General features: G+C 39.1%; 3 protein-coding genes across 3 annotated transcripts; 1 reads left to right on the top strand and 2 right to left on the bottom strand.

Annotated features, from left to right (window-relative positions):
• Positions 1-311: 311 nt before the first annotated feature.
• On the bottom strand, positions 312-2,847 carry LOC127378414 (B- and T-lymphocyte attenuator-like). Its single transcript, XM_051427239.1, has 5 exons — positions 2,578-2,847; positions 1,450-1,773; positions 1,264-1,305; positions 953-1,081; positions 312-834 (listed from the first exon to the last, which is right to left on the bottom strand). The coding sequence occupies exons 1-5, from the start codon at positions 2,651-2,653 to the stop codon at positions 734-736; spliced, it is 672 nt and encodes a 223-aa protein (XP_051283199.1). The 5' UTR covers positions 2,654-2,847; the 3' UTR covers positions 312-733.
• Positions 2,848-2,961: 114 nt separating this feature from the next.
• On the bottom strand, positions 2,962-9,346 carry LOC127378401 (B- and T-lymphocyte attenuator). Its single transcript, XM_051427219.1, has 6 exons — positions 8,537-9,346; positions 5,993-6,316; positions 5,830-5,868; positions 5,528-5,656; positions 5,374-5,408; positions 2,962-5,289 (listed from the first exon to the last, which is right to left on the bottom strand). Exons 1-6 carry the CDS (start codon positions 8,640-8,642, stop codon positions 4,957-4,959), a joined length of 966 nt encoding a protein of 321 aa, XP_051283179.1. The 5' UTR covers positions 8,643-9,346; the 3' UTR covers positions 2,962-4,956.
• Positions 9,347-10,570: 1,224 nt separating this feature from the next.
• Positions 10,571-19,155, top strand: LOC127378413 (splicing factor U2AF 35 kDa subunit). The gene is made up of 8 exons (XM_051427238.1): positions 10,571-10,721; positions 11,919-12,006; positions 12,843-12,909; positions 14,878-14,927; positions 16,504-16,602; positions 17,278-17,411; positions 18,694-18,786; positions 18,877-19,155. The coding sequence occupies exons 1-8, from the start codon at positions 10,678-10,680 to the stop codon at positions 18,983-18,985; spliced, it is 684 nt and encodes a 227-aa protein (XP_051283198.1). The 5' UTR covers positions 10,571-10,677; the 3' UTR covers positions 18,986-19,155.
• Positions 19,156-19,865: the final 710 nt, after the last annotated feature.

Below are 19,865 nucleotides of genomic sequence, written 5' to 3'. Positions count from 1 at the left end.
CCAAGAAGAGAAGCTGCTTCAATAGACATCAAAAGGAAAACACAAAGAACAAGAGGTTTGCAAATACAAACACACACACACACACACACACACACACGCAGACACCAGCACAGATAAACAGACATCACATCACTTTTAAAAAGAAATATCTGCACCGGATGTGCGCACAAAGATTGATACCTGTACAGGAAGCAAAACTGTTCACCTGTGAATGTGTTACATTCTGCACACACACACACAGACACACAGACACACACACACACACATACACACAGCTTCGGTAGAACAATAGCGGTTTCTCACATAAGAAATTTCACTTCTGTATCGTTGCATTTTAATTTACAGGAATTCAAAAGAACAAAAATGGAGACAACAGTAAGACCCATTCTTATTCATGACAGTAAACGCACCATTATTAAGACGTTCATCATATTTTGTCATTGATTATTATAAAGCCATTAAAACCAAATAAAGAATATAAAACATAACAACAAAACCAAGCTATAATAAACTCATTTAACACACACGTCAGTAAAAATGTGACTAAATCAGACGCAAGTCACAAGTGTCCAAATCTTGAAATGAATCATATGAAATGTTTTAATATTAATCATTGAGCTAATATCTTCAGATTTAACCTATCAGGGGCTCACCGGGTGGAGCGTCTATGGGTTCGAATCCGACCTGTGGCCCTTTGTGTGTGTCATCCCCTCTCAAGGCACAGACACGAGGACTAGGGATCGTTTTCATAGACATGAGTGTTACGCAAGGAACGACGGGAGCGCTGGCAGCTCGGATCTGACTTGTCTCTGGATCTTCCTGCACAGCAGACACCTTGGAGACATCAGGAGAGATCAGTTACTGTGTTATTTCTTTGTTTCTTGTCAGATTAGACCTTCAGCAGGAAGTCTGCCGAGTGTCCGTGCTGCTGAACAACTACTGTAAGTCTCACCTTTACAGCCGTATTTTGATGTAGCCCATATAATTATCAATATGATGACAAACACCATGATTGCAGCCAGACGGTACACATATGGCAGGCGGGCGTCCTGAACTGTTGGGCTAGAGCTGTTAAATGTCACTGCAAAATAAAAGAGGACATTGGACTTTGGTGAGCTCAACATCACATCTTCTAGCTTACTATCTGGGAAATAAAGACTTTTAAAGAAATTATTCAGTAGCAGTAAAAAATTGTTTATGTAGAAGAAACCAAACATGTTTTAGGATTCAGATTACATTTTAAAAACTGTAAATCTTTCTTACTTGTGTTAGTCTGCACTGTAACATCGGTGAGCTCAACACAATCTGTAAAACAATACAGAGTCTTAAGTCTCACTAGAACAGGTGGAAATGAAGAGCATTTAATGTCAGAAGTGTTTTATTCTTCCAAATATAACCAGAATGCATCAGTTCAGTACAGATGTATCAAATTACAGAAAAAACACTCACCAATGACAGAGACGTTGATGGGGTGTCCCACAATGAGACCACTTCGACACTGATACACACCTGAGTTGCTCATGAGAATGTTTTTGAAGATCAAATACGATATTCCTTCCAAATGTTTTACATCTTCCCACCCTGTTTTAATGTGACTGCCACTGCTCACATTGACAGGAACAAATCCTTTCTCAAATTTATACCAGGAGACTGTTGGTCCTGAGTCGTTGCAGAAACGAACTGTGCAGTTAATCTTTAAGTCTTCCCCGAGGAAAACTTCATAAACTGTGTTGCGTCGTACTCTCAGTTCAAATTCACAGTCTGAATCTTCACCTGCAAAAGTAAAACAACAAAACATACAAAGTAGAAATGAGAGGGAAGCTCATCCTCACTTGTTAGCAGATGATCAGCCAGTATGAATGATAGATAGATCACAGAAAAAAGGTTTAATAGGTTTGTCATGCTGCAGCTGTGACCATCAAACTGGCAATTCAGGTCAGGAAGTCACTTATGGTATCTTTGTGGTTAAAGCACTTTTCTGCCTTGAGCTGTGTGCTGCCTGAAACAAATCCCTCCAAATTAAATACGTTTAAGTTCACATTACTGACTTAGATCAGGGGGCTTGCTACTCTTTTCTACGAGTTTATGTAGCACATTATTTGTTTTCACTAATACAACGTAATCATCATTTTCACAATATAGGCGGACCAATAAAAAGCCAATTTAATCTAATTTCTACGCCCTAAAATGGGTCTCTTAAAGGTATAGCTCATATTTTCCACCACACATCTACACGCACTGTATAAAGATCATCACGAGGGCCAAACGATTCAAAGACCCATTGTACAACTATATATAATATGTAGTCGCTTGTGTATGTTACTGTCTTTTCTGTTTGTTTCTGTGTTGAGTCTTTAAGGTGTGTCGAGGAGAATATCTGTACTCTGTCTGGTCTAAATTTAAGGTATAATGACATTTATAACATTAAACATTAATATTAATAAACATAATGCATCTGATTCAAACTCAAAACACGATTGATCTCATTCATATTTGTGAACACAATACTGAGCGAAACAAAGGATGTAACAAAGACTCTAAGTGTGAACGACGTAGACAGAACAATAATAAACTTACTATCAGTTTCCACGGAGAGGATGGACGCCGCTAAGATGGACATACAGAGGACGGTCAGACAGAAGTTAAGTCTCATGGTGGAAATTCTTCAAGAACCAGCAGTTCTGTTAAGGAACTATCATGGCAGGTCCGTTGTACACCACAGTAAATGGCTTGTGGTTTACTTTACTTCCTGTTTTTGATTACCTTGGTCTTTGGTCTCTGCATAGCCCAGATTGCTGTGAAGGCAAATACACCCAACAGACATATAACAGCGTAAAAGGGGGACGTTTTGGCACACACACCTTGTTTTTTCAAATTTGGTATCATCTAAAACTGTGGGGGGTTTTCAAGAGAACATTTCATGGTAATTGATTATTTTACAGGAAAAACACGACTCAGTGGTGATTGCGTCATATAATCTTAATTCAAATCAAACAGTTATAGATACATAATGATATTTGATTGCACAAAATTATGAGATTATGATTACATTCTCTTATTAACCAGGTGAAGAAACACAATCCTTCTAAAAGGTTGTGAAACACATAATTACAAAGTAGTCATTCATATAGTCAGAAAATGAGTCAATAGTTGATATGATACAAGTTGTAAGGTCATGAAACCATTACTGTTTTCATACGCAATGTCATCAGCAAGATAAATTCAAGTCACGGATGTGCAACAGCACAAGTTTACAGACATAAAACATTCAAACCACAAATCACAGATCACAAACAATCCGTATTAGTTGTAGACAGTTTGCAAAGATTCTATAAAAATACATTTAGTTTGATAAAAGACGGTGCAGATTTACACAGGACAAGGCTGGTGTGATTATAACTATACTTGTCTTATTGTTAACAAATCCACCTCTCAACACTCTTGTCTGTGGTACTCAGCACCAAACACACGGGTTCTTACTGAAGACGTAAAGCTTTGAAAACAAGTGATGTTTACAGGAGTAAATGCTGAATTTGTTAGGGACTATTTTCAGCTGCGGATTAATACAGTTCAGTGTTCTAGTGAGTTTTTACAGCAGTGTGCGATTGAGTCAATGTGAACTACAGTGCGTGTGTTCATGGTGATGAAGGAACACGTCAATGTGGCTCATTCATGTGTTTTTAAAAGTTTTTGGACAATAATAGAGCTTAACGGCACAGAGGAGGGAGATGTATCAGGTGTTGAATACACACGGTGCTTGTTAGCAGGATGCTTTTTTTATGGGATTTGTTGACAATAAGAAAAAGACAGAATATCATCAGTCTTATCCTATAACTTGTATTGTCTGTAGCTCTCTTAATATCCCAGCGAGGGGCGATGATGCACCAGTAATTTGGTAGCTCAGACTCTTGTATGACTTAAATCCTGCACCAGCAAGGCAACCTCATAGCTGAACCAGTATAAGTACCTTTCTCTGAATTGTTGGCATAAAGAGGAGTTAAAGGTGGAAAATTCACGATGTTAGCAATTCAACAAAACATACTCAAGCTGCTCAGCTTCTGCGCTGCATGGGTAATTTGTCTGACATCTCCTTCCGTTCTTGTGTATGTTAAAAGCCCTGTGGTACAGTTATGCAGATGTGTTGAGACTGTAATTGCCCTTCAGCCTCATTTCCATCAGACACTTTCAGTACAGTACCTCAGACCCCCTTACCTACACGTGCCTACGCTCTAAATTTGGTTTCCACCGCAGTGACTGACCACTTACTGCTAACCTTTTCCTCTTTTCCTCTTCTATTAATAGGCACTTTCACTCTCTCTCTCTCTCTCTCTCTCTCTCTCTCTCTCACTTGCACATGCACACACGGTATGCAGTTGTTTATTAGCCCACAACAACGAAATGAGCTTTGTTTGACAAAAAACTGCTGAAAAACAACTGCTAGCTTCCTCGACAGCAACAGAGTGGTTCTATTGGTACCATCCACAACTTTTGACAATGGAAACCCAAAACATGTGTAGCAAACTGAACTGCTTGGTGGAAACAGGGCTTAATTCTGTTGTTGCACCTGTTAGGGCCATCGCTGGCTGTGCTTCATTTGGTCGTACTGGTTGAGAGTGCGGACAGCTTATGGGGCAACAGCTCTGCCATTAAATCTCTATCAGCTAATGATCAAACAGCAGCAGGTGGTATTGATGCTTTGGTACATTTAATCTGTTCAGTGATGTGAAGTGTCACTGCGACTGATTTAAGTCAAAGTGTGCTGGTTTGTGCCAGTTTCGGCTTGGTTTGAAGAGCATCCATTATCACAGATACATGAGGTGTACAGGGCCTTTAAAGTACTGACCAAATAGTGGAGATGCTAATATTAGCGCTTACATTAAAGGGTACATTGGGTGGGATGTCTGAGCTCCTCTAGGATGTACCAGTTTGAAATGTTCGTCAATGGTTTTCTAGTGTCTAGCGGTCTTTCACACGGATCGCCGCGTACTCTGAACACTCCTCCATCGGCCTCCGGGGTCGAGCAGCGGCCCTAGGAGGAAGCTGATGGTTGAGGGCAGCGTACACTACAGAGCCCTCTTCCTCCGCCGTATTCCTCTGTCTCTCTCTGTCCTCTGGTATCCTGCCGTAAAGGTGCTCGTTGTCTCCTGGTAACGGCAGCTCATTGGGTTGCGAGGGCGGTGTCTTTCTCCGGGTAGATCTCCGAGATGGCGGCGGAGCGGGGCTTCCTCTCGGTGAACCCTGAAGGCCGGGGTGCGGGAAGGGTTGCTCGACCATGGCGATTGCCATGTACTGCAAACATCCAGAAAAGGTGTTTAAATGTTTGAACAAATAAAAACATGAAGAGGGATGAGGTGAAATATATCTTTGTCCTACCTGATTATCAGTTTGCGTCTCTTTCTTTGATTTCCCTGCATGATGACATTTTGGTGAAATGAGTTACAGTTTTCAGAGCCAAGATCATGTCCTGTATGGCAAATGTACAAAAATACGTGGTGGTATTTTACCTTTAATAAATAAAACACCTCACCTTTACAGCTTTGCATTGATGCCACAGATATAATTATCACCATGATGACGAAGGCCACTATCCCAGCAGCAGTGTACACGTACATCCAATTGTCATCATTGGGGGGATCAGATGTCACACTTGTGCTGACTGCGAGAAAAAGAGGAAGTTTGGTTCAACATGAGTGTGTTTTATGCATTTAAAGCTACGTAATAGAGGACACAGAGTTATAGACGGTGTTTGAAAGAACAAAACAAATGTTTTAGGATTCAGATTAAAATCTATATATATATATATATATATATATTATAAAGATATCTTACTTGTTTCAGTCTTTTGTGTAACATTGGGGAGATCAGCATCTATAAAACAATACAGCCGTAAAATAAAGAGCATTTAGTGCCAGAAATGTGTCATACTTCTAAATGAAACCAGAATGTATTTGTTTATTCAAGGTATTAAATCACTGAAAGAAGTCCCACTCACCATTGACAGAGACGTTGATGTTGTGTCCCATAATGAGACCACTTCGACACTGATATGAACCTGAGTCGCTCATGTGAATGTTTTTGAAGATCAAATATGATATTCCTTCCAAATGTTTTACTTTTTCCCACTCTGTTTTAATGTGTCCGCCACTGCTCACATTGACAGGAACATCACTTTTCTCAAATTTATACCAGGAGACTGTTGGTGGTGAGTCGTTGCAGAAACGAACTGTGCAGTTAATCTTTAAGTCTTGCCCAGAGGAAACATTAAAAACTGTGTGGCGTCGTACTCTCAGTTCAATTTCACAGTCTGAATCTTCACCTGCAAAAGGAAAATGACAGAATAGGTTAATTTGGGGTGCCTGGAAAACCCCCCTTGTAGAGGTGACCCCCCATTAAAAAAAACAACCCCCCCCCCCCACACCACAGCCAAAAAAAAAAAAAATAGCCTTTTTTTCTTTTTTTCCCCCCCTTCCACCCCCCTTACCCTTTTTTTTTTTTTTTTTTTTTCAAAAACAGAATAAAGTTAATTCACCTTTTCTTGATAGTTTACTGCAATGCTGTGATGTAAATTTAAACTGATACCAGCTAATGGTAAAACACTAATTATACAAAAAACAAACATTCTGCAATAAAAACAAAATCCAAAGAGCTTGACTTGATACCTAATGCAGTAAAAATGAAAATATAAAACTCTGTGACATTTCATATTGTGATGTGTGGAAACACAGTTTGCATGGGAAGGAACTGAGAGTGAACGCCATCCAACTCGCAACGTCTCAAAGGGGAACTTCAGACCCACATATCACCTGTTACAGACCCTCATTCATTGATTACTTTGCATAAATCACTGAAGTCTGCAGCTTTTGTGTCAATTTAACAGTCAGTAAGTGTTCCACGGTTCATGAATGTGGAGTTTCAGAGTTCATTCTCGACCTTTAAAACAGCTGCTGACAAAACGGTCTCACCACGAGGTCCATTTAGTGGTTGTTCTGGAGCTTTCAGACATCTTAAAACGGAAATTTAAACATCTATACATCCACGGTCCGTCGCTCTTCTGCATATGCAAAATGTCGACTTTTCATGAGCGAAACCAAAAACATCTCTCAGCTTTGTGGTGCTGCACATTTCATAGAAGTACAGGAAGACTTCAACCATTCAATTTATCTGAACACTTACAAATCATCAGATTCTGGAGAGACATGGTTTTCAGGGCTAGTGACCAAAAAGCTCCAGAACAGCTACAAACTGGACCTGGAGAGGTTTTTCTCTCAAGTTATGAATACTGATTTTCAAAAAAATAGTTATTTTGTGTTCAGATGTGTTGATTGAAATGTTTTTTCACTTTCATCCTGATGTGGTGAGCATTCAAAACTACCTGCTAAGTCTTTAACACAGTTTATTTTTAACTGTTTGTGGCTCACTACCACAAACATGTATCATTAAATACCTGTTAATATTTATAACTCAAACCACCGCTGATAGAGACTGTTTAACTTTGACCTGCAATGCACAAACTCTTTCTACTTCACCTTGCAATAATTGCACGAGTACAGTCAGTTATACACTACTTAAAATATTTTTGCACACCATATTTAGTATTGTTTACTCCATATAGTGTTTATATGTTCTATTATATCTTTATAATATTCTTATTTTATTATTCTTTATTGTATTTTTACACTTTGTGCACTACATTTCCCCTGTGCTGCTGTGTCAACTTGAATTTCCCTTGTGGGGATCAATAAAGGAACATCTGATCTTATCTTATAGCACAAGAAAACCACAGATTGGACTTTGTAGATGAATGACACTGTGAATAAAATCACTTATATGGCCATTTTTAGATTTTTTTTAATGAGGGACGACGTATTTCAGGGAAATTATAGAAACTATTACCTTCCTTATCTAAATCAGCACTACAAAGGAACAAGGAACATTGAGTGGGTAGACGATTGATAAAACTAATGAGTAAGTTTTTCTTTTTAACAATATTTCTTACTCTTTTATGTTTGTATCAAATCTAATAATTTCCATCATGCTCCCACACGAGTGAAAAACACCCTCCTGTTGTGGAAGAAAGTAAGTGAAAGTAGATTTTCATTATCTGTAACAGACATTATGGCATTTTCATGGTGAAATTTACATATTTTCCAGACAAACACATGAGGAATATGGAATTAAAGGAGGATTATTAAGTAATAATCACATTCTGCGTACGATTATCGATATCGGTTACCACTTACAAACTCACTGGGAGGTGACTGAACGCTGACTAGGTCTTTTTAAGAACTGTATGAGCTTCCTGTATACTTAACATTTTAAATCTATATCCTGTGTGGCCATCTAAAAATCCATGACCTTTACAAACACCAGGCCTTACCAGAGAATTTAGATAGTGGTTACTCATGAATCAAATAAGCTGACTTTTCAGTGAAAAAGCCTGATTTAACACATCACAGACCTCCAGAGGAAGAACAAGTAATACTACACAAACACTGAGAAAGCACAATATGCACCAAAAAAAATAAAAATAACTTACTGTCAGCGTTCAAGGTGAGAAGCAGCACTGCGAAGATGGACACATACAGGATGGTCCAGCAGTGGTTAGGCCTCATGATGGGGACGCTCAGAAAACCTCCCGTCATCTTCCACTCACAGACAGTCCAAGTGGGAAATGTTCCTCCGAGCACATCGTTATGCGATTTAAATTTTAAAAAAAAGAGAACTTCTGCAGTTTGAGGTCGGAGATATTTGTTACATGCTGCTTCCTCTTTCTGCTCTCTGTTCACTCCCTTCCTACCTCTGCCTCTTTCTCCTTTAAAGTAGGGGCGGTGAGAGCAGTGGAGGGTCGGTGGGTGGTCTCGCTTCTGCAAACGTTACAGGTCCAATGCAGTTAAACATCTCAGATTAGGGGGTTCCCACCGTTTTCAGGGGCTCACCCTGCTACTATACAGCTTGAGCAAAGACCTCATGTTTTACTACAATCGCCCTCTGTCACCATCTGTAGAATTTACGACTTGTCTTCTCATTTCCGAGTCTTGTTTCAGTCTGAGCACCTTGACATCAGCTTCATCACTTCTTGGCAGTGTCTGTGGTTCACCCTCCTCAGGCTGACTTCCTCTCCTCTCTCCTGTCCTTTCATCTTCACCATCTGCGTCTCCTGCAAACTTGTGCGGCCTTGTGCAAAGCGATGTGGTTTCAGAGGAGGATATACAGTGCACTGAAGAGGAGCTGAGACTTCTTTAATGCCCACTCTGTTGATGTGTGCGGTATCAGGCAACACCACTCGCCTCTGGACTTCTAAATCTGTCAATGAGTCAGCAGCATTCAGGTTTAAAAGAACCGCTCTGCCAGTTATGCTCACCTTGTTTGTTTGTGGCAGTATTTAGGCTGTGAAGACAAGCTCTATAATGTGTTCTGTGGTTATAGAGGGAGTTTTTGAATGTCTAAAAAAAAATAACCCTGATGATGTCAGGAGGTGAAGAGATTCAACTGAGCTGTATTATGGGAAATAATTTGTGGCTGTGACCTATACTTAAGACAAACAGTCAGGATATATTAGGCTCTGCTGCTTCCTTTCTGTTTTTTAATCTGTAAATCCCCAAATTTGTGTCCCTTTAAAACTCTGGAGAAATAAGCACAGTGAACAGAAACTGGAAAAAAATACTCACATAAAAGTGCTGCATTCAAAAATAACACCCAAATAAAAGTACATCAGCGCAGTAAACTTTGTAAACTCTGCACCATATTACGAGATCCCTGTATGTTTACGTGGAAAATATTATTCTGCAATGTAGCTGTCAGATAAATAGTAATATTTCTCTATTAAATTAGTTTAATGAAAAGTATATTCTGTACAACTGTGGGAAGACAAAGAGTAAAAACTGAAGAAGGTTTATGTGCAATAAAAACTTAATTAATGGGTAAAGCATCTAGTAAAATACATAGTAAAAGTCCTGCATTCAAAATGTTAAAAGTACTTTAATATTTGTAAAATATAGGCCCACCTTTAACAACTTGCTGTCATATTATATGTGGTCTGACCCTAAGGATGCGTTGTATAAGAGTTTTTTTATGTTTTTCATGTTAAAACTTACCTATCGTATTACTTAAGTACTCAGATACCTTACTGTAAAAATACTCCATTAGCCTAAAAGTAAATGTGCTGCAATTAACAATATTACTTAGGTACTAGTACAGAATTATATGTAGGCCTCATAATACAACTCAGAATAGACTTTAAGAGTGTTAGTACCACATTTAGCATATAATCTATAGATTTAACTTTTGGATTGTTATTACTAAGCAAATTTTACACGTTATATTCCGAATATTTTGTGTGCCACAGCATCATATCTTACAAGAGAAATGAAAAACTGAGCAACTTGGTGTATTTGTATTGGCCTTCTTTTCCACCACTGAAACACCTGTTCTTGTGTACATCTCAGGTAAGAAGATTAAAACTGAATAACTGTAGCGATTTATTGAGGAAAACACAAGTAGAAGTTATTTGAGTTGAGTAGAAAATCAGTGTTATTGAGAAATAAATCAAATAATTGTGGAACAACAGCGCGGAGATGTGGCGTTCAGGGTCACTACAAGTCATCGGGTGGTAACCACTGCGCAATCGCACTCCCTTTACGTAATGACGTACAACACTACGTCCCCGACGAGCCGAAAATGGCGGAGTACCTGGCATCCATTTTCGGCACAGAGAAAGACAAGTAAGTTTTATTCAATATATATTGCATTCAGCGTCTTGAAGGTTAGTTTTACACAAAGTATGCTTGCAGCGGGTCTCCTCCGTCGCCATGGGGACTCAGTTCGGAGCCGCAGCTCTCCTGAACGTCCTCATCAAGTTTACATTAGCATCGGGAAGCTAACGCGAAGCTAACACATTGAATGAAACTCAGGAAGGCGCCGTAGCTAACCTGCAGCTACCGAGGCGCCGAAATGTGCCTCTTGCCCAGATGTTGAGTAGTTTTCTGGTGCACACGGACACTTTTTAAGGGTTTTTAAATATATCCAGGTAACCTGAAGGCTGGTTAACTCATGAGCTTGTTGGCGGAGGAGCTGCTCTCCTCAGGCGGGTTGTTTTGTTCCGTCTCACCGGTGGAGAGCAGCAGAAAGCATCCTACTCCTAATTAACTAATTCAGAAGGAAGAAAAACTATAAAGCGAAGTGTGTATTTGTTGTAGTAATGTGTCGATTATTTAAAGTAAGACTATTGGTCTCTGAAATAGCAAAACAAACCAGTAAAGTGGTTAAAAAAAGAGCCGAGCAGAGTTATTTAACTTCATTTTATTCATTCAGATAAGTGGAGATACAACAAAATGTGTTATTTATCTGTTTAAATGTTTAAGAGAAATTATATTACACAATATTGTGGTGACTTAACTCTCTTACAATATCTAGTTTTGGATAATGATAGTGATATTTTAATAAGTTGTCCTCGTAATAGGTAGTTCAAGGATAAGTCTGCTGATATTCTTTTATTTTTATATTATAAACAGCTTCTGTAAACAAGTGAACAAGTGTTGCCTTTGGATATATGTAGATTTAGGTTATCCGTCTGTGCCAAAGAGCTCCATAATTGTCACTAAAACAACTATTTAAAACACATAATTGAGCCTCACATGACACCCAGAGCAACCTCTGGGTGTCATGTCCCTTCACTGAACCTGGGACGTTTGAATCAATCCCACTTACACTGTCCAGGTGCCCTAAATACTCATTAGTGCATTAAATCCGTTGCTGAAAATCGTCCCCAACAAATACACTATTTACTTCTGGCAATGTTTTCTAAACACTGCAGTGTGTTACTTGAAAAATATATATATATTTGTGACATGTAAGCTTTTAGGACCAGTATTACAAATTTAAAATATGATAGTATGCTGACAGTATTTCTCTTTTTCCAGGGTCAATTGTTCGTTCTATTTTAAAATCGGAGCTTGCAGACATGGAGACCGCTGCTCGAGATTGCACAACAAACCAACCTTCAGCCAGGTGAAGTTTTTCCTCTTACAATGGCTTTAATGTGGGAGCTCATATAACTGTTGGACTGCACTTATATGTCCTAACTTAATGGACACAAAGCGCTTTCATACACTGATGGCGGCAGAGCTTCCATCCAAGGCGCTGGCTGGCCCATCAGGAGCCACTTGGGGTACAGTGTCTTGCTCAAGGACCCATCGACATGTGGACCAGAGCAAGGGATTGAACCACCAACTCTGTGATGAATGGATGACCCACTGTACCTTCTGAGCCATCCTCTGACACTTCAAGGCACACACCCTTATCACAAGTCATGTTTAACCCGTATTGAATGAATACTTTATGACATTTGAAGCTTATATGTTTGTGAAAATGTATTATTTTAGTCTAATAAGTGAACACGTCCACGGTGAAATGTAATGTACTGTATTGGTGCTGTAATCTCTCTGAGAGTCAAAATAGTTTAGGTGCCCTGTGGATGAGATACATCTTCTAATGTTTGTTTTAAAATATTGACTTATGTAGAACTACTGTGTACACAGTGTTAACCTCAGTGTGTTTTGCAGTTATGAACTTCATTCACTTGTTTGTTCTTTTCCAATCAAAGTTGTACTTCTGTGTATGTGGTTAAGAAAATGATGTTACGAGTGGAAAAAGTGTGGCGTACAAATGTTATGCAGGTAATAACATGGGCCAATATAACTTAACTTTGGCTTAAGGATCTTGTGTGACTATCAAAAGGATGAAAACAAGCTCAAATAAAAGTTGTCATCAGAAATAGTACAAAAATAGGCATTAATCATAAGAATCCTGTCTGACCACATGCTTCTTTGTTCTTTCCCCTGCAGACCATCCTGATTCAGAACATCTACCGTAATCCCCAGAACAGTGCACAGACGGCCGACGCTTCTCGCTGTAAGTTTAAAATTTGTCAGCCAACCTCTCCCTCTCTGTTTCCTAAGAGTGGTGCTCACATATAACAACAGATGTGAGGTGCTGCTTCAGCCCTGCTATCTAGAGACCCAGTTGGCACTCCAGTATCTCCCAGGCGTCCTAAACCAAATATTCAATCGCTCCTCGGTTATCACCTAATACCAACAAAAACACCTGTTTCTGATGCTTCCACTATCTGTTTTTCAACCTTGTGTAGCTGAGCTGTCATGTGACTCCCTCTGCAGTTTGTAAGTATCTGAACTGCCAAAACACAAATAAAACACACCGTTCTTACAGACTGTGCTGACTATGGTAGAATACTTAGAACTGTGTGTTGTTGGTGTGTACAGTCAATATGTTGAAACCCAGTCTAGTAGAGCTGAAGCAGTACCTCTCGTACAGGTAAGTGTGTTGATGGGCATGTTTTGTTTCACATTTGAATCATGCATCCAGTGAATTTGAAAGCATTGCATTCACTCTGCCACTGATTTAAAAAAAAAAAAAAAAAACATTATTTGGAAAGTAGTGTTACTTCAGCATCACATACGGCTTTTGATCTGGTCAGAAGTCCTTTATCAGCACCCTTACTTGGACGAGGGGCTTGATCTATAATGACCTCTTTGAAATATAACTGGCTCCCGTGGACTATTTAAAAGACAGTTTTGTTTTGTTTTGATTATTTTTTGCAATCAATCTCGAATGTTTTATACAAATGTGGTTGCGTGCATGTGCCATAATTTTAAATCTTTAAAGTTTTGGGATTCTGCTTGTGGTCAATTCGCTTCCAATTACGGAGAGTAACAACTCTCTCAATGTGCGAGGTTCAGAGCAGTAAAGCCCGGGTGTAAAAATGTTGTTTCATATAATGCGTGAATTCAAAAACACAGTAAGATACTAGACTACAGTCTGCTTGTATAAAAACATTTGACCCTATGGGTTATTATTTGTTTGAATTTTCTTGTTTTTCACCTCTAAAGTTAAACTTAGAATTAATTATTTTGCCCTACATTCTTAACAAAAACCCTAAAATAAGGGGAAAGGTAGCTAATATCTCAAAAAATAAAATCTCTTGAACGATCTACAAAATCCTAAAACTGCGAGGATGCAAAGATCGCAATTTACTGACAGAAAACTTTCTAATCACATTTTTTTCTTCCCCAGCTCTTTATTTTGGTTGATTTATGTCACAGAAGTTTACGTTTTGTATTTCAGACCATTTCCCTCTTGAACATTTACCTTCATAACCTTCAAAACTCTGCCCAGTCTGCTGATGGTTTACACTGTAAGTTCTCCCTTCATCTGCAGGACCCTCCAGCACTGACTGCACTGAATTTACTGCATCACACCTCCCCACATAAATTTGGCTTAGCGGGCTTAGTACAGGAACATGTCCTCTAGGGATGACTAAGGGATGACTAATGCATCACATCATTTCCTGTGCACAGCTTTGGCATCAGATCCTCCATTTTGCTGACGTGATAGGCTTAAAAGCTATACTTAAATTACTGTTTCTGTGTTCTTTGCTTTACACTTTCACATTGAGTACACTTTTTTTTTCCTTTTTTTTATGCTTCTGGTTTATTGAAGCAGGTTTCTACTAGTGCTGTCCCCAACTTTTACCAAAGAAGGTAAAACATTGGCAAACAGTTGAGTTAACCCCCCCCCCCCCCGCTAGCCAGGAGAAGGTCAAGAGGGGTCAGCTCTAGTTTTCACCTGGCTTCTGTGAAGAGCCAGGTTAAGCTGAAAAGGCATGGGAGAGAAGACAACATACAGACTCTTTACCTTTTTGATCCACGTTTGCAGGGTGTAACTATTATAGCCAGAAGATTTCCCACAGTTAGATTTGTTTGTTAAAAGCTAAAGGTGTTACACAGTCCATTTAAAGACGGTCTTTTGCCACCAGTGTCCATCGAGCTTTGCCTTGACCGCCCCTTTGTTGGCATTTTGTAGGCGCTGTCAGCGATGTGGAAATGCAGGAGCACTATGACGAGTTCTTTGAGGTGAGTGACCTTCTGTGCCGATGTCTCGTCTTCATCCAACATATTGAACGACATGATGTCACAACTTGGGTTATCTGGCGCTTTTTGACATTGACCAAATGTATCTAGTTTTTGCTGAAGCAGGAATCATTCATGTGTCAATATTTACACAGCGGGAATATGCAACATCTGTACTGTAACTGCTTTAACACCTGGAATATGAGTGGTACAGTATATTGTGACCTTAATTATAGGTCCTAAATACGAGGCTAAGATCATTCTAGATAATAATCTGGATAAAAATCAGAAACTACATATTTTGTGGGATGAGGTGGAAGATGATTGTTCTTGACCAGAGCCTGTTTCCAGGTGATTAAATAAAAATATAGATTAAGTAACGAGGACCATTTCAGATATCTGTAAATAAGGGACTTTTTTGACAAAGAAATAAAGCACGATGAAAATGTAATAGTAAGAACCATGATTGGAACCTACAATTCAAAGAAATACAGAATAATATCTACAATATATTGCCAACTAATGGGGAGAAGAGGGAATACAACTTCATATGTGAAACTGAAACGGGAAAGAGAGCTAGGTGTACAGTCAACCACATCATCACGTACTTGGAGATTATTTTGTTGGAAGTATTAAATTAGATTCTTTACCACAGAATTAAGAACAAATACTTATCTGTACCACAGCCATGTTGGAGAAAATGTGGAGCTATAAATGTAGATCATCCTCATATTTTTTGGCTTTGCCCTAAAATTATAACATTTTGGGAAGATGTTGACCTGGTTATCGTCAGAATTCTGGGTTATGATATGTCTAAGTCATGTGTATTACTATATTTTGGCAATATGAACGGGAATGTTGTTAAAAGAGGACAGATATTTGTAGAAAATATTGTTAGCAGCTTGTGAACAAGCAATCATGACAAAATGTTATAAGCCAGACCCACCAACACAAGAGGATTGGCTAAAATTGTGAATAACGTACATGTTATGGAACATTTGACTCATAAGATAAAGACCCAAGAAGAACAATATCGAGAAAAGTGGGAGAAATAGGATAAAGACTACCACACTGACAGTAGTATAAGAACAAACTGTAGAGACATGGCAATCCAGTGTGTTCTTTTTCTGATTGATTTATTTATTTGTTTTCATTTTAATATTGTTATTTTTACTGGTGTTTGTATGTTGCAAATGAAAATCAATAAAAATAAAGTATCAAAAAAAAAAGAAAAGGAATGCGACTCAACACCGAACTCATGTCTAAACATATCCATTAAGCAGCATATAATAAAACTCTCACTGCAATATAAAGGAATGTTTTAGCAAGGGGACTTGGCTCAACTAAAATACACAACACAACAGTATCACATATCTGTTTGAGTAGTGTGAACTACTCGTGTATATTTGTAATTATGCCATGTATCAACACAACCACATGGTTTCACCACAGGAAGCTGGTTAGCCGAGGTGTCAATTCCTCGTGACCAGCTACTAATTTTAACCTAAAATAAAAGGTAAAAGAGAAGAACCTCCTAGGACAGAGTCATGGTTATTTCCCTCTCTTGTTTCCAACACAGGAGGTGTTCACGGAGATGGAGGAGAAGTATGGGGAGGTGGAGGAGATGAATGTGTGCGATAACTTGGGCGACCACCTTGTCGGCAATGTCTACGTTAAGGTTGGTGGATGATCTAAATGTGTTTATGATGGAGCAAATGAGATAAAGATGTGGCTGTTAAAGAGCTTGGATAAAACAGTCATTTTAGATGACTACAGTGTAATTTTAAGTGACCTTTTCCTTTTGCGTAGATCATTTGAAAGTATATTCATTTTTATATCTTGGTGCATTGTCATTGAGTCAGATTTGTTTATTTTTATTATAATAGTTCACCAAGTTATGAGTTCACAGTCTGGGCACAGTGTACGCAGAATATCTTGCTTTTTTATTAGGCGCTCGTGTGAGCTGCACATCTGGGGCGACGCTTTATTGGAGAGAACTGTGTGCAGTTCCTGTCAAAAATAGACGAATAAAAAGAAATCACACCTTTAACTACAGTTTCAACGTCAATATCTTAAGAATATGCCACTTTTTTTTACTTAACATCTCCCGTATCTGTTTTGATATAAAGCTCTTTTGGTTTCTGTGAAGAGGAACCATTCATGTGTTCACAATTCTTTTATTGTATAGTATTTATCAAAGGCCAACTCGGTGTAGACAGAACTGTGTTTGGTGTGAACATCACAAGCATGCAAACTGCAGCAGTTCAGCGAGGTTGCTGTCACACAGGCGGTCGGTGTGTCCAAGTAATGTATCCGTAGTGTATCCTCATACTTATGTGTCCTGTGTTTGTAGTTTCGTCGTGAGGAGGACGCAGAGAAAGCAGTCATGGACCTGAACAACCGTTGGTTCAACGGCCAACCCATCCACGCAGAACTCTCCCCCGTCACTGACTTCAGGGAAGCTTGCTGCCGCCAGTATGAAATGGGGTGAGTAACACCTGCAGAACTGTAGGAGCACTGAACACTACCTATTAATGTAAAACAATCAAATGCCTTCTTATTTAATTTCAAATGTAGTAAATCCTCTCTAATACAGTAATAACTTTGAAAATCTACTGTGTAACAATATTGTGTTGCTCACCAATTATAACTCCATTAGGAACAAAGATCCAGAGCGAAAATAAAACCAACTTAAAGTTTTTCTATAAGTAAACATTTCAGTTACAATTACAGAAATGTTTGAATAAATATGAGGTTAGTGCAGAACTGAGCACCCAAGCAGACGGCTCCTGATTTTCTTGTTACTCGGTCTGATCAGCAGATAAAAATAAAGGAGAACATCTTTCCTTCTTGTCTCTGTGACCAGCTGCAACATTTTCACACAGCTATAAATCATTCCTTCAGCCCAGGTTGTCTTAATTTAAGAGTTTCCTGCTTAAAAACAAAGTCTTTTATTCAATGTATTGGAGGAACTATTGTACACACATAGTATGTGTGTGTAAGGGCATCAGGTAGAGGCAGAAAAGGCATGTGATGTTGAGAAGAAAGTCCGTCCTGTAGCTAGACGATCCGTAAAGCTTCCCTGTTCACTCTGCAGCTAAGGCTGGATTACTGGCTCAAACACTCAAGGGGCCCCTCGAAAGATCCAGGCTAACTCTGTATAAGCTGGTTTGTGCAAATTTATTGGAAAGCTTGTTTGGAATATGCAACAGACATGATAAGTGCCTTGAGGAGATTTAGGTGTTTGCTTTATTATATAATCGAAACTCCCTCCTCAAACTTTGTGTTCATTTGTTGCATTTTCCTAAATTACTGCACAAAAACAGTTGCACTGCAGAGAGGGAGGAACATAGGCAAATCTTTCCTCCGCGGGCCAACAGCAGGCAAATCATGCCAGCTGCTAGATAAAGTTTCACTGTCCTCTGCGTTCAGCTCGTGCGTGTGTCCTTCAGAAAGGCTCTGAAACTGTACCAGCTGCATGGACATCACATTTTCTTTAAAACGCAATGATAAACTTTGTACTTGCATGGTGGGAGGTAACATCTGATCCTCTCCTTTGAGCCGTTCAGTGTTTTTCCATTGGATTGGGGGTTGTTTACTCAGCCAGCGATAGGACGAACTCGGTGCTAGGGGCGATAAAGATCAGATGTTCTGCTTGGTGGGCTAGCATGAACCTCAGCATGTGTTACTAAGAGCCAACTTCTCCTCGTGGCACTGCTCCACCAAACACAAACCAGTGGTAACCCTTTATGTACCGTGTTCCCTACAGGGAGTGCACCAGAGGTGGCTTCTGCAACTTCATGCACCTTAAACCCATATCGCGGGAACTTCGAAGGGAGTTGTACGGCCGCCGCAGGAAAAGGTAAAGAAATTGTTATAGTGAAACATTTATGTTTGAGGATTAGTTCCAATTTTTTTTTTTTTTAATTAATCTTGTCTTTTTTCCCATCAGGCACCGCTCTCGCTCGCGCTCCCGGGAACGACGCTCCCGCTCCAGGGACCGACGGCGGGACCGCGAGCGGCGAAGGTCGAGGGACCGAGAGCGCTCTGGAAGATTCTGAAAAGAAGCCAAGACTGACCCAATGTCCTATCACATCCCTCCCCCTTTACCCCAGCAGTGATGACAAAGTTATTTTCTTTTTTGGTGAATTGTTCAAAGTGTTTTTCTTTTATTCCCTTTTTTTAAGACGAGCTTGTGTCGCTTTCTCAATAAAACAGATTTTTAATCCTGCACCGGCACCATTTGCTTATATGAACATCAGCCTTTTATGCCTTTTTATGTGGTTAATTGATTTGGATCTATCAGTAACAGGTTGTCCGACGGAAAGGTTTTATCATCTATTTAATATTTTACAGATTGGCAGTCTCCAAACATGGATCTCCTTTTGGTCCTGCCACACCTCTTTATTGCTCTCAAACTTCTGATAATCTTAAACTAAATAAACTATTAGTTTATTTATGATTACAGCTAAGAATTACAAGTCTTTGATTCACATTAACCGCATTCAAAAACAGAACTAATCTTGACTTTTAAATGGGAGATGAATTTATAGTAGATGGATGCATGCACATATATGGCTGCAAATGCATTTTCACACCTCTAAAACATCACTTACTCATTTTTCCCCCTATTACACTATGAATGAGGCAACATTAACTAAAGCACAAGTCAACTGCAGGGACTTTCCCCTACTCCCACTTCTGTTTTCTTAGATCTGATAAAATCTTTGCTTCGGATTAGTTAAACACACGTAAAGCCTACTGGTTATTTGGTGATGTCTTTAGGTTGAGAAACTGCACAGAAAAGTGGAAAAATATGAATATATTGTTCAAGAATTCATATAACTACGTATAGTTAATACAACACGCATTTTCTGCTTTAAAGCTGAAATTTGAGTCGACAAAAATGTTATTTAAAGTTTAAAAAAAATATCTACGTAT

Source organism: Dicentrarchus labrax, unplaced genomic scaffold (genome assembly GCF_905237075.1).
Source record: "Dicentrarchus labrax unplaced genomic scaffold, dlabrax2021, whole genome shotgun sequence".
Lineage (NCBI taxonomy): Eukaryota > Metazoa > Chordata > Actinopteri > Moronidae > Dicentrarchus > Dicentrarchus labrax.
This window is presented reverse-complemented; position numbering and strand designations above follow the sequence as displayed.